General features: G+C 36.7%; 2 protein-coding genes across 2 annotated transcripts; one reads left to right on the forward strand and one right to left on the reverse strand.

The window, feature by feature from the left end:
* Positions 1–1,118: 1,118 nt before the first annotated feature.
* znf983 (zinc finger protein 983) lies at positions 1,119–9,637 on the forward strand. Its single transcript, NM_001128243.2, is given in 6 exon segments — positions 1,119–1,288; positions 1,810–2,340; positions 4,287–4,724; positions 4,958–5,107; positions 5,192–5,596; positions 8,190–9,637. Coding segments are annotated over 6 exon segments (2,148 nt in total). The 5' UTR covers positions 1,119–1,233; the 3' UTR covers positions 8,759–9,637.
* A 1,493-nt stretch (positions 9,638–11,130) lies between these two features.
* Positions 11,131–15,232, reverse strand: LOC141380119 (uncharacterized). The gene has a single exon (XM_073936950.1). It carries the CDS (start codon positions 15,067–15,069, stop codon positions 14,128–14,130), a length of 942 nt encoding a protein of 313 aa, XP_073793051.1. The 5' UTR covers positions 15,070–15,232; the 3' UTR covers positions 11,131–14,127.
* Between the last annotated feature and the right edge of the window lie 32 nt (positions 15,233–15,264).

Raw genomic sequence — 15,264 nt, forward strand, 5'->3', positions numbered from 1 at the left:
AACACACTTTACAGTTTATTAAAGCGACAATCTGCGACTAGTTTCTGCATTGAGTTCACCTCTATCTGTGTGTCTGCTGACCAAAACAATACAGCAGGCAGAGAGCAGCTCTGAGAGGACAATATGAGTGAATGTGTTTGGGTTTTTTGTTGGTGTGTTCGTTTTTAACGATTGGAGTGTGGCAAAATATGATCTATGAATGTAATGAGAATATAGTTTAGCAGATATTTGAAGTTTTACATAAAAACATAACATATTTGTGGGTGCTCGCTATTTTTGTTTGGTAAGATTTGTCTTTTTTTACAAACCACATGAATGGTTTGCTATCAAAATTTTGTATGTGCGAATATTAGGTATTTAAAGTATATATAGATTTCTAAAAATTAAATATCAGTTGCTTAAACTACATTATTTATGCTGCAAACAGTATAAAATGAGCTGATCTGCTGCTATTTGAGTGTTTATAGTCTGAGGTTCATCAATATTATCAGAGCTGCTGAACTCCTCTAAAAAAATTGAAGGTCCCACTTTATATTAAGTGGCCTTAACTATTATGTACTTACGTCAAAAAATAAATACAATGTACTTACTGTGTTTATAATGTATTTGAGAACACTTGTGGTGCTTTTGACTTGGGATAGAGGTTGGGTTATGGATAGATTTAATGGTATGGGTAGGTTAAGGTGTAAGGGATGGTCAACAGTGTATTTACAAATGTAATTACAGATGTAATTACATACATGTATTTAATCAAGCATAAGTACACAGTAAATACATGTATTTACACAATAAGTACAATGTAACAAAGTATTAGTTAATGTGTAAGTACATAGTAGTTAAGGCCACTTAATATAAAGGGGACCAAATTGAAGACTGGTGGCTTTTTATTTACATGTTTACGTAACTATTCCTACTATTTTCATCTTCTGTGGGTTATGGATAAAATATGCTAATTCTAATAGTTTAAGCAGTTTATTTGACTTTTGGAAATCACAGAGCGACCCCATCTTGATCTTGACCCTCACTTTGGGAACCACTGATCTACAATATAATAAAGATTTATCAAATTAAGAGTGAATTATTCAGATTTTTCTGTTCTGTTTTGCTCGTCCTCCTTCAGTTCAGCTGTAAATACTGGAATATTCCCATCAGTCTACAAGTAAAGACGAGCATCAGACCATCAGGAAGAAGAGAAATCTGCAAAGACAGAGTTTATTGAAGGACAGTGAGAAGATGAGTGATCCAGAACCCTGCAGAATTAAACAGGAAGACACTGAAGAACTAATAGGTTTGTGTTTATTCATTACTCTTCAATAATGAGGCTGAACAACACTAAGGTTGTGAATCTTTACATTTTCACTCATTTTAGGGTTTTTTTCATATTATTTTTTATGCACTGCATCCTTCATTTTTCATGTTTGCAATTTTGTTTTAATTTAATGTCAGAAATATGAACTGAATTGAGCCTTTAATTTTGCTAAAAAACTTTTGACTGCATCAAACAATAATAATAATGAGCACATGTTCAGCGCTGTGTTCTGCTGGAGAGATGGAGTTTCACAGTGAGCTTTTAGCAGGGTTCTGCTTCTGTTGTACCTTCAGTGTCAGTGAAAGACAAAACTCACAAGCAGACAAATGTGCCCAGATGAGGCTTTTCAAATATGTGGAGCATTTTTACCCACTTGCACATCGATCTGGCCTCCCTCACTTCACTATTTTTTTGCACTGTTGATCTCTGCTGGAGCGCCACCTGCTGTTTACAGACTTAATAACTCGCCTCCTAAAATGAACTTATTTGCTTAATTTCAGATGTGAAGGAGGAGAGTGAAGAACTGAATGAAGATGAGGAGAAACATCAGGTCAAAAGTGAAGAAAAAACCCAATCAGAGACTGAACAAAGTATTTCAGTGAAAGCAACAGCGGTAAATAGTTTGACCTGCACTCAGTGTGGAAAGAGTTTCACCCGCAAAAGCGGTCTCAATGATCACATGAGGATCCACACTGGAGAGAAACCTTTCAAGTGTCCACACTGCGACTGGAGATTTAATAGCTTAAGAAACCTCAAATCACACATAAGGCTCCACACTGGAGAGAAACCTCACCAGTGTTCACACTGCAGCAAGAGATTCAATCATTCGGGACAGCTAAAATCACACTTGAGGATCCACACCGGAGAGAAACCTTTTGAGTGTTCACACTGCGGCAAGCGATTCAGTGTTTCAAAAAACATGAAAGCACATGAGAGAATTCACACTGAAGAGAAACCGTATCACTGCACTGCTTGTGGAATGACATTCTCATATTTGTCTTCTCTACAAAAACACACACTAAACTGTCAGAGTAAGTAGATCATCTAAACACCCACAGCCATATCACCCTGCAGCCCAAGACCGGCTACTCACTGAAGTTAAGCAGGGCTGAGCCTGGTCAATACCTTGATGGGAGATAGGCTTGGGCGGTATCCAAATTTTGTTACCGTCAAACCGCCTCCATATTTTACCCCGGTATCCGGTTTTACCGGCGTAATAAAAAAAAATTATGACGTAAGGCTCAGACAGCGTCACCAAACTGTTGGCTTAAGCCTAAACCATTCAGAAACTGAATACCTTCTATGCGACCTTCGGCTGGCGGTCAGAGAGAGAGAGAGATGCTGTGCATCGCTTTGCGCTCTCTCTCTCTCTCTTTCTCTCTCTCTCTCTCTTTTACACACACACACACACACACATCTCTCCCGCGATTTATTCAGAAATTTACTCCCACACCGTAAGAAATCTGGCCGGCTCCCGCGGAACAGCAGTTATACCCGATAGGTCCCGAGTCCGACAGGTACATTTTGATTGACAGCTTTATAAAGCCCGAACCCGTTTACAGCCCGATATTAAAATGTGCTCATGCACACAGCTCTAATGCATTTTTTTTCAAGAATGAGTCATTTATATGTTTTAACATCATTTATTCATAGCAAGCGTAGACTATAGACCACTTGGAAGTTGGAACAAAGAAATAAAATAAGTCCTACAGCTGTAACATCGTAACATCTCAGCACTCTATAGGTCTGGGCACATGCACTTAGCCTTTAAATTAGCCTACACATCAATGAAAAGAAATCGTGCTTAACAAATCAAATTAAAATAAACTCTAAATGGTGACGGGTATTTTGGCAATAACGAAATTAAGATAAAGTCTCTGCAAGATGTGTTTCTCCACTTCTCTTCACAATCTGGCATTAAGGCGGCGGTGAAGCTGAATAATAAAAGAATAATGCCACCATTAGTCTGTATACTCTGTCTACATTATGATTATATGGTTTAATTAATATTTATTTATAATTTAAAAACCCTTTACGCACCAAGATTAGGCTACGTGTGTTTGTGGAGGAACATTATTAAATCCACTGGCTTTAGCGCAGTCTCTCACTCATGGTGCGTCCAGCAGCTGAACACCCTTTCCTGCGGCTACAGGTCGAGATGCAGAGTTCTGATCCGGCTGAAGTTTTGTGTAGGATTGTTTGTTCATCTTCTACCAGTCAGGAACATGCATTTAATTTTCCATGACAGCAGTTTCACTTTAGCGAATGGCCTCCTCTTTTTACCTGTCAGCTTGCGGTTTAGGGCTCTACCGTAATACGCAGTGTATGAGCGACCGCGAAATACCTGCGGCTGGAATAACCGCTCCTTTTGAGCTAGTGACTGGCTTGAACGCCGTCAAAATTAGCTTTTTTTACTACTTCGTCATCATTTGTTTCACCTTTGCAGGGATGGATTTTAATGCAGGGATTTGGATTTTTTCGGGTCTCGTCGGGTTCGGGCAAAGATCTTCAGCTCTAATGCAGACCTCTCGTTCATATTAACCACGTCTCCCTTCTGTTCAGTCGAAACTGCCAAACTGCAGGACACTTTAAAGCGCGACTCGTCACGTCACCTCTCCCCCTCCCTCTCCCCCTTCTCTCCCTCCCTCTCCCCCTTCCTTTCCCTCTCTCCTCCACACTGTCCCGTGATGACAACCACACATACGTTTTTGTAGGCATTAAATAAAGGATATTTAATTTTATTCACACATGCTCCTAAACATTTACAGTTTGTGCACGTCTTTTAGTCAGTAATGATTGCACTGTCACGGCTTGAGCGTAGGTCTTAAACTAAATTCCTGGAGGGCCGCAGCTCTGCACAGTTTTGCTCCCGGTGAGTTGATGACTCTGTGCAAATCTACGACCCTCCAGGAATTGAGTTTGAGACCTATGTTCTAGAGGAACTGTTCAAATCAAACCTCTTAATATTCACTTTCAGATGTGACGGTGAAGGAGGAGAGTGAAGAACTGAATGAAGATGTCAAAAGTGAAGAAAAAACCCAATCAGAGACTGAACATAGTATTTCAGTGAAAGGAACAGCAGTAAATAGTTGGACCTGCACTCAGTGTGGAAAGAGTTTGAGCTGCAAAAGCGCTCTCAATACTCACATGAGGATCCACACTGGAGAGAAACCTTACCAGTGTTCGCACTGCGGCAAGAGATTCAGTAATTCAGCATATCTGAAATCACACAAGAGGATTCACACTGAAGAGAAACCTTACCAGTGTTCACACTGCGACAAGAGATTCAGTTTTTCACAAAACCTGAAGACACACTTGAGGACTCACACTGGAGAGAAACCGTATCACTGCACTGCTTGTGGGAAGAGTTTCAGACATATGTCTTCTCTACAAACACACACAAGAAACCATCACAGTAAGTAGATCATCTAAAGGTCCAGGTTGCATTATTTAGGATAAAATCTGTCCCAGCAAACCCACAACTAGACAAATGTGCCCAGATGTTAAAGTAGTTCAAGCATCTTAACTCCTAAATATTTACAGTTTGCAGACATGTATTTTAGTCAGTATTGATTGCACTGTCAAGTCTTTCTAAAGAAACTGTTCAGAACTAACCTCTTAAAATGAACTTATTTACCAAATTTTCAGATGTGATGGTGGAGGGGAGCGAAGATAAGGAGAAACATCATGTCACTAGTAAACAAAAAACTTTCAACTGCACTGAGTGTGGAAAGAGTTTTAAGCGCAAATACCATCTGATTTTTCACTTGAAGATCCACAGTGGAGAGAATCCTTACAAGTGTTCACACTGCGACAAAACATTCAAACGTTTAGGACTTCTCAAAGTACATGAGAGGACTCACACTGGGGAGAAACCTTACCAGTGTTCACACTGCGACAAGAGATTCCGCTGTACAAATGTCAGAAAAGCACATGAGATGATTCACACTGGAGAGGAACTTTACAAGTGTTCACACTGCAACAAAACGTTCAGATATTCAGGACTTCTGAAAGTACATGAGAGGACTCACACCGGAGAAAAACCTTACAAGTGTTCACACTGCGAGAAGAGATTCCGCAGTTCAAGTGGCAAAAAAGTACATGAGAGGACTCACACTGGAGAGAAACCTTTCCCGTGTTCACGCTGCAAGAAGCGATTCCGTGACTCCAGACAATTGATTAAACACGAAAGGGTTCACACCGGAGAGAAACCGTATCCCTGCAATGCTTGTGGGAAGAGATTCAGACAATCATCTACTCTACGAGCACACACAGTAAACATTCACAGTAAGTAGATCATCTAAAAATCCAGCCCTTCCAGGTCATGATATTTAGGATAATTGTGGAGTTGAAAAATAGTTCTTTAAGGTCATATAAAGAAAATCAAATGGGGCCATGGATAGACCCTTGCGGAACGCCACGTCAGAGACTTGGAGGATGAAAAGGTCTGTCCAACATCAACACAAAAAGCTTGACAAATAAGACCTAAACCATAGGTCTCAAAGTCAATTCCTGGAGGGCCACAGCTCTGCACAGTTTTGCTCCAACCCTAATCAAACACAGCTGATGCAACTAAGGTGTTCAAGAATACTAGAGACTATTAAGGAGGTGTGAGTTGGGACTGGTTGGAGCTTAACTATGCATAGCTGCGACCCTCCAGGAATTGAGTTTGAGACCATTGATCTAAACCAGAGGTCGCCAAACTTGGTCCTGGAGGACTGGTGTCCTGCATATTTTAGCTTCAACTTCCTTCAACACACCTGCTTGGACGTTTCTAGTATACCTAGAAAGAGTTTGATTAGCTGGTTCAGGTGTGTAAATTGGGATTGGAACTCAAATATGCAGGACACCGGCACTCTAGGAGTGAGTTTGGGCACCCCTGGTTTAAACCATTCAAGAGCAAAACCCTGAATGCCCACCAATTTTATTTTAACTGGAAAGATCTCATGGCTTATAGCAGGGATCACCAAACTTGTTCCTGGAGGGACGGTGTCCAGCAGATTTTAGATCCCACCCTAATCAAACACACCTGAGCAAGCTAATCAAGGTCTTACTAGGTATACGTGAAACATCCAGGCAGGTGTGTTGAGGCAAGTTGGAGCTAAACCCAGCAGGGACACCGGCCCTCCAGGACCGAGATTAGTGACCCCTGGCCTATAGTGTCAAAAGTAAGGTCAGGAAGCATCACAGAGCCCCTAACTAACAAAATGTCTGTCATCAAGTGTAGCAGTGCAGACTCAGTACTATCATGTGTTTTAAAACCTGATTGAAAAACTTCATGAACACCATTAAGCTCCAGAAAGCTCGACAATTGTGTTAACACAGTTTTCTCTAAGATCTTAAAGGGTAGTTTTGAAGTAGGTCTAAAATTGGACAACAGTTTTAGCCAAATTTGGCTTTGTCAGAAGAGGCTGTTTCAGTTGTGAAGGTAGCACTACAGAAACAAGACTCCTATGAATAATGGACAAAATACTAGAGCCAATAGTCTCAAAGGCCGTCTTAAAAAAAAACTTTGTTGAAAAATATCCAGTGGGCAGCTGAAAAGTTTTATCCAACCTACTGTAGGTTTGAAACTAACAAGTGCAGCAGAGGACACATCCTAATCAGGAAAAACATTATCGCAGCTAACAATTCCAGACGTAATTGAAGAAGTCTTAAGTGTAAAAAAGTTTTTAAAAGTTCCACATGTACAACCTGATTCCTCAATGACAACTTCTGTCCCAGAGTTAATCACAGAATTTATGTAGGAAAATAAAACGTCAGACTTATTTTGATATTTACTAAGTGAAGTTTATTTATAGACAAATTTCGAGAAGATCACGTGCTTATGATCACAGCGGTTCCAGCATTAGCTCATGACCAATTATCCTATCAGACGATTCCTAACTCACTATAAATAACCTGAGTTTTCTTATCTTAATATCTTCGTCTTGAAGAAACCCACCCAACCCTACTTTCCCTCCTTTCAAGCGGATGACACGGTGACTAGTGATAAGCACTGTTGCCTCACAGCAAGAATGCCCTTGGTTTAATTCCCTTCCAAACCAAGCAACATTTCTGTTTGCTCGTTCTCCCCGGGTCCTCCGGTTTCCTCTTAGTTTAAAAACAAGCACCCTAAACAATCAATCCAAAATATTTATAGCCAAGGTCTGAGTATACCTCCTCTCAGCATCCATATCTGACACTTAGCTTCAAATAAGCCAGGGGGGAGTCATTGAAATCTACCTCAAGTGATCAAACTCCCCTCTCGCCCTGCAGGGTGCCCAGGGCTCGAGGATCTTATAAGCTTAGGGCTCTATCCCGGGACAGCATGCCAAACAAGCTTTATCATCGATCGTCAGCTAAGTGTGAACTCTGAAATTAAGCCAGAAAAATATTTCCTCTTGGCTTCCTTCATAGAAGCCTGGTAAGTGGAGAGAGATTCCTTAAAGATTGCGTTCAGCCTTTCTGCAAGCCCGCCTAGATGCCTGAGTGGTCTCATTCAGTCAAGGCTCAGATGTAGGCTTAACAGTTCTAGTGTTTTCGGGGGCAACAGAGACTTTAATGAAAGCGGTTGAATAACTCCAGCAACTGGTCAACATCCAGATAAGAGGGTAAGAGAGTAACCCCGCCCTCAGCCCCTAATGCAAGCGGTTCTTACTTCTGATCCAGAAATGTTTTGGTGCTACTTTCATCAATCCCTTTTCCTGGTTCAGAGCTGCTGTTTTGTTTGTCAAAAGAAAAAGAACTGATTTGGAGCTAGACTCTGAGACATATCGATCTCTTGAGACACATCAGATCTAGTCACACTCCTAGTCTAAATGCTTACACTTGCAACTGTTTCAGCTCAGCTGGAGCTTGCTCTCTTAAAATGTAAATGTTTTCTTTGCTTAATTTTTAGACGTGAAGGAGAAGATGGACAACCATAGCATCCACACAACAGAGAAACTACATCTGTGTTCTGAGTGCGGAAAGAGTTTTGCAACACAGTCATATTTAAATGCACATCAGAAGATCCACTTTGGAGAGAAACCATTCACATGCACTCAGTGTGGGAGGAGTTTCAGATATTCATCACAACTGAATGAACACATGATGACCCACACTGGAGAGAAGCCACACGAGTGTGATCAATGCGGAAAAAGATTTTTGAAGGCTTCAAACCTGAAGGTCCATTTTGGAGTTCATACAAAGGAGAAGCCTTATCCGTGTCCTGTGTGTGGAAAAATGTTTGCACGTCCGTCACTTGTAAAAGAACATGAGCAGATCCACATTGGTGTTAAAAAGTATCAGTGCCTCGTGTGTGAAAAGAGCTTTCTTAGACCTGGAGCATTGAAACAGCACCTGAAGATTCACACTGGAGAGAGACCACACAAATGTGATCAATGCGGCAGAGCGTTTGTGAGGTCTGCACAACTAAAGTGCCATCTTAAAGTTCATGCAAAGGAGACACAGTCAGTTCTTAGATAGTAAAGAGTTTCACACTTTAATCTACCTTACTGAAAACTCTATTTACCAACATCAGATTTGATAGTCAACTGTTAGTATGTTAATAAACCCCAATCTTTTGTAGGACACACTTTATCACAATTAGTTCGGTTGCGCAATTCTGATTGGGCAGAACGAAAGTGTGCTCACTCAACTGTGTGCCACACAGATGACCGTCACGCATTTGCTCTGGGTGGGGGAAGTTAATTAATATACATTTCATTTTGCAGAATCTTGCGATTAGCTAGTCGCAATGTTTCAAATCACGATTGCGATTCGATTTTGATTAATCGCACAGCCCTAGTCACAACGTATTGACGTCATTTACGATGATGTAATAACTATATTGTCATTAGCCCATAAACATTTCCTGCTTATTATCAAGCTATTTCATAACTAACAAGAGGCAGTTCAATCATAACATAATGTTAAAACAGCTTTCATAACATTATTTTTCAATAAATGACTCTTTTTGGATTCTCGAAAGCTATAAAAATGAAAAAATATACAACAGAAAATACATTGGGACCATTGTTTTTGTTTACATCTCTCATATTGTCCGGGGCTGGGACTCAACATATAAGAAATATAGAGTATGTATGACTGTATACCAACATCGTTTTTCATTATGTTAGCTTTTAAGTAGGCTAGTCATTTTTAAATGTGTATTAAACTCTTCATTAATTATTTTAAACTTTATTATCTTGTGCTATTTAGTAAAAACGTTTGTTCGCTGATGGTAGTTACTCAAGGAACATATAATTTTGGTGATGTCTGTCAGCCATGAAGGATTACGTTTGCTTAGTAATTATTGCTGCTTTGCTTTTAGAGTGCTTAATAAACAGTATTTTCACACACTGATCTATATATGTTGTTCTCTATTATAAGACAGTGATTTCACCTCAACATTAGCAATTGTTTTTTTTTTTTTTTTTTTTTTTTTTTTATTTGCAAAAAAAAACAGTTGACAAGTTTGTAACAATATTTGTTTACAATGCAGAATATGAATTACATTGTCAATGAAAAGAGATATGAGAGAGAAAGACAGAAAAATAAAATAAAAATAAAGAACATGATATAAACTTGAGGGTAAGACATTTAAGAATCAAGAACAGTACATAAATTAAAGTCATTACAAAATGAAATAGTTCTGTTTGCTTTCTTATTTTTAGATAATGAAATTAATTGTATATAATGACTAAATTCTTGCAAAAACACAGGAAAATATGGTTTAGTATTAGTAAATTTGCATTTGTGGATATGGAATTTACAAAGAAAATAAATTAAATTTATAACAAAACAAGCATTTCTCTTAGTAGGGGCAGATTCATAATAACCAAAAACAATTTCTTTAAAAGTAACAGAAACATCTTGTTGTATATTATCATTAATAAATAATCCAATATGTTTCCAAAATTGTACAGCATAATTACACTCCCAAAATAAATGAATAACAGTTTCAGTATGAAATTGACAAAATGAACATTTTACATCAATATTAGAATTAAACTTTTTCAAAAATTGTTTTATAGGATAAAATTTGTTGATCAATTTAAAAGACACCTCTTTGACCTTGTTGGTGAGAAAATATTTTTGTTGCAAAGACCATATTTTTTCCCATATCAAATCTCTATAGATATTATTCCAATAAGAGATTACAGGGGACAATGTAGCAACTTTTTCAATAAAAAGAGATCTAATTTTGTAATTTCTATCTTTTTTGTTTGAAAAACAAATTTTACCCACAAATGTTTCTGTCGGATCAGAAAGGGACACTTTTTTAGGAGTGAGATGAATGGTACTTTTGAAGAGCATAGTAATTCCTGATGTTATAGCTCCCATAACAATGGCGAAATTTTTTGGACTTACTGGTATGTTATACTCGGAAATAAATTCAAAGTAATTCATTAAAAAACCTCTGTTGTTAAATAACTGACTAACTAAAAGCAAACCGTTGTTAAACCAATCACTGAAAAACAAAGATTTATTTTTATATAAAATATTTTGGTTATTCCAAATAGAAAATGTGTGAGGAGTAAAATTATGTTTATAAATTAAAGTCCAGGCCAGAAGTACTTGTTGATGGAAATTTGAAAGTTTAACAGGAATTTTGGTTATGTTATAATTACACATCAATAAAAACTTAATGCCTCCAACAATAGAAAATACCTGTTTTGGGAAAATATTCCAAATTGAGTCTTCTTTATGTAGATACTGGTTAAGCCAATTAATTTTGAAAGTATAATTTGAAGAGCAGAAATCAATACAGTTAAGACCTCCTTTATTATACGAATTTATTATAACAGTCTTTTTCATATAGTGGCATTTATTTTTCCAGACAAAGTCTGTTAAAGTTTTATCAATTAGTTTGCATGTAGGCTTATCTACGTACAGAGATTGAGCTGCATAAGAAAGACGAGACAGGCCCTCTGCTTTGGTGAGCAAAATTCTTCCTTTAATAGACAGATCTCTTTGAAGCCAACTATTCAATTTTCTTTTAGTTTTTGCAACAATTGGATTAAAGTTAGCATCACATCTATTTTTATCGTTAGTTATATTTATGCCAAGGTAAGATACTGAGTTTTTAACAGCTACTCCACAAATTGAGGAAACACCACAATTTTTAATGGGAAGTAATTCACATTTATTTAAATTAAGATTTAAACCAGATGCATTGGAAAATGTTTGTAGAGTATTTAATGCAGCCGCCACCTGAGATGAATCTTTTAAAAACAATGTTGTATCATCTGCTAGTTGACTTATAATTAACTCTGTACTTCCAATAGTAATTCCTTTTAAATTACTCCTTTTGATATGTAAATTAAGAAACTGTACTGCAATTAAAAACAAATAAGGTGATACTGGGCATCCCTGCCTTACTCCACGATGTAAAAAAAATCTTGGGGAAGTACCACTGCTTAACTTAATAGAGCTATTTATGTTTTTATATAACATTTTAATCATTTTACAAAAAGTAACACCAAACCCAATTTCTTTAAGCGCTTGAAATAAAAAACCATGTTCTAAAGTGTCAAAGGCTTTATAATAATCCAAAAAAAATATGAAACTGTCTCCATCAATCATATCAGAATAGTCTAGGATATCTAAAATTAATCTTATGTTATTAGATATATGTCTATTTGGCATAAAGCCTGACTGAGTTTCATCAATAATAGAAGGTAAAATTACTTTTAATCTTTTAGCTAAAACTATAGCAATTATTTTGTAGTCGTTGTTCAACAAAGTTATTGGACGCCAATTATCTAATAAATTTCGATCTTTATTTGGTTTGGGGATTAGCGTAATCAAACCTTGGCATAAAGTAGGTGGGAGAAAAGAGTTATCTGTACTTTCCTTATAAACACTTAACAAGAAGGGAGCAATATTTTTACTAAACATATGGTAAAATTCTGAAATGAAACCATCAGTGCCAGGAGATTTATTCCGTTTTAATGATTTAATTGCTTCTTCAACTTCTGTTAATGTGATTGGAGCTTCAAGAAAAGCCTGATCAGCATTCTCCAATTTTTTTACACAAGATAATGTTTCGAAAAAATCTAAAGCATTTTGTTTATTAAATTTAGAGGTGTACAAATCATTATAAAACTTAGCACAAAAATTAGCAATAGTCTTCTGGTCTTCACATATTGATTGATTAATTATAAGTTTTTCAATTAGATTTTTTTGCTGTTGTTGCTTTTCCAATCTAAAAAAATAAGAAGAATTCTGCTCACCTTCTTCCAACCATCTTTTCCGTGATCTAATAAATGCTCCCTCTGCTTTTTCCTGATAGATTTGATCTAATTTATTTTGATAATGGGTAAATTCAACCTTTTCACTATCAGACAAAATAGTTTTAGATAGAAAATCAGAAATTTTGCATATTATAATATTTTCATTTTCTTTTCTTTCTTTCGCTAATTTACTGCTAAATGTTCTTAAAAACTTTCCGATTTCATATTTTGCTAACTCCCAATTCTTTCCAAAAACATTTTCCTCGTTTGCTTTTTTCCAGTACTTGCAAATTATAAATTCAATTTTTTCATTTACTTCTTTATAGTTAAGCAATGAACAATTCAATTTCCAGTAAGAATTGATTCTACATAAGTTGGCAGTTTCTGAAAAAGGAATAGTTATCGAGATGCATCTGTGATCAGAAAAGGGTGATGGAATAATGTCTGAATTAGCCTTATTTAAATCTCTTGAGATAAGCCACAAATCTATACGGGATTGTCTGGAAAGAGAGTTATTTCCCCATGTGAAACATTTTTGATTAGGATGAGTGTCTCTCCAATTATCAACTAAACAGAATCGTTCAATGAAAGTTTTAAAATAAAGATTTGAGTTATCAGGTGATTTTGGAGGCCATCTGTCTAACCTATTATCCAATGCAACATTAAAATCTCCGCCAAGGATTAAAAAAGCATTTGGGTATTTAGTAAGTAATTTCAAAATGTGTTGTTCTATTAGATCAAGAAGTTTTTCATTTTCTTTTTGTTGATTAAACCCATAAATATTAACAATGATAAACATTGATTTGGATATTTCAGTTACAAGACAAATATAATGGCCATTTGAGTCACATTCAGAGCAAATAATTTTCCCATTAAATTGATTTTTAAGGATGCAAACACCAGCTGATTTGTTTGTACCATGAGCCATCCATAAATCTAAACCCCACTGAGATCTCCAAAAATTATAGTCCTCTTTTACAGAATGACATTCTTGCAAAAAACAAAAATCAGTTTTAAACTTTTTCATATACAAAAATATAGCTTTTCTTTTTAGAGTATTTCTTAACCCTCGTGTATTAAATGAAATTATAGAAAGAGACATAACAAAGAAGATATAACCTAGAATATTAAACTAGATTATTCTCAAAAAAGGATTTGCAAAGCTACATTCAGAACGATGAGAACTGCAAACTCTATATGAACTATAAAAATAATGTAGTGTTAATTAAGGTGCATAAATTTTACATCAAAGAACAAAAAAATTTTTTGTAAATCAGATTAAATTACTAAAGTATAGAAGCTACTCAGTTGAACAATTTTACTTTAGCCCATAAAGTTTTTATAGACTATATTCAGTGATATTTTTTTTTTTCAGGTGTGTTAATAGAAAAGTAAGAAAAAAGAATAAATAAATAAAATTGTAAAGTCAAATTCTAAATTGAGGCCCTTTTTGTAAAATACCCCTTTACTATTGGCTTAACTGTGTAAAAATAAGAAATTAGCGAAGTAAACTATTAAATCAGTTTTAATTGTCCTAAAAAGGCCATCAATTTAACAAAAAGACATTTTTTTTTAACCAACTTAATATTAACATCACACACCTTCCCATGTAAAGTCTCAAGCAGGAGGGAATATTTCGTTTCCCTCTACGAAAGCCCTACTTCCGATGAAGTATGCTCGTTTATTATCTTTTCTTGCTTTCTCCACTGCTGGCCATAGTTTGTTTCTTCTTTCTTTATCTGCAAGGGATAAGTCTTCTGATATTTTAATGTTATTTTCGCGCAAAAAGGCAGAGTCCTTTGCTGCACGCCAAACAGCATCGCGAAAGAAACGGGAAGCAAATTGTAGAATAATTCCTCTGTTCTTGTTTGGTTGCTTGCGACCTAACCGGTGTACAGTGTCGACGGCGCTGGAGAGTCTGTCCTTGTCCTCTGGTAAGAGATGCTGACAAACGTCTATAACCCTACCACGAACATCCTCTCTTTCATTTTCCGGAATGCCGTGCATCCTGAGATTCCACCGCCGCGAGTAACTTTCTAACTGTGACAGCCTTCGGTCGTGTCCCACGCACGTTTCCTCTACCTTATTCAGTGTGGATTCCATCACTCCATACTTGTTTTTCAGATGGTTAACCTCAGCACTCACAAATTCGATAGCTTCTTTCACACTTGTAATTTGTTTTGTATTTTCATTAATTACCTCCTTCATGGAGGTAATCGCTCTTGTGTTTTCTCCGATCACATTTTCTAAAGCATCAGAACGGGTGTTTATTAATTGAGAAAGAGCTCCGAGTTGGGAGAGAATGGCAACCTCCGAACTTTCAGTTTTCCGTTGTTTTGTAGCAGGTGATTTGCATGGAGTTTCTGGAAGTGCAGGGAATTCTTCCTCACACATCATAAATTCGTCAAAGTCCACACTAATTTTTGAATAATTGTGTAATTTTTCCGTTTCATAACTACATGAGGCTCCCATCGTTTCACTCACGTTACTGCTAACATTAGCAGCGTTAGCTGTCCCCAGAGACACGTTTTTGTTCTTCCTTTTCTCCGATTTACCCATCTTATCACAAACAGGGACTAATTCTGTAGTATTTATATTATATTCTCTCTTTGCACAGAGTAAAATAGCTTTCAACTAATAACACTACTAGCCAATTACAATGTTTGAGCTTACAGAGCACATCGATCCGCTTGTTGTTAGAGCGCCATCTTGGTCGGAACCCAACATTAGCAATTGTTCTTTGGTTTGTTATTT

This window comes from Danio rerio, chromosome 22, assembly GCF_049306965.1.
Source record: "Danio rerio strain Tuebingen ecotype United States chromosome 22, GRCz12tu, whole genome shotgun sequence".
NCBI lineage: Eukaryota > Metazoa > Chordata > Actinopteri > Cypriniformes > Danionidae > Danio > Danio rerio.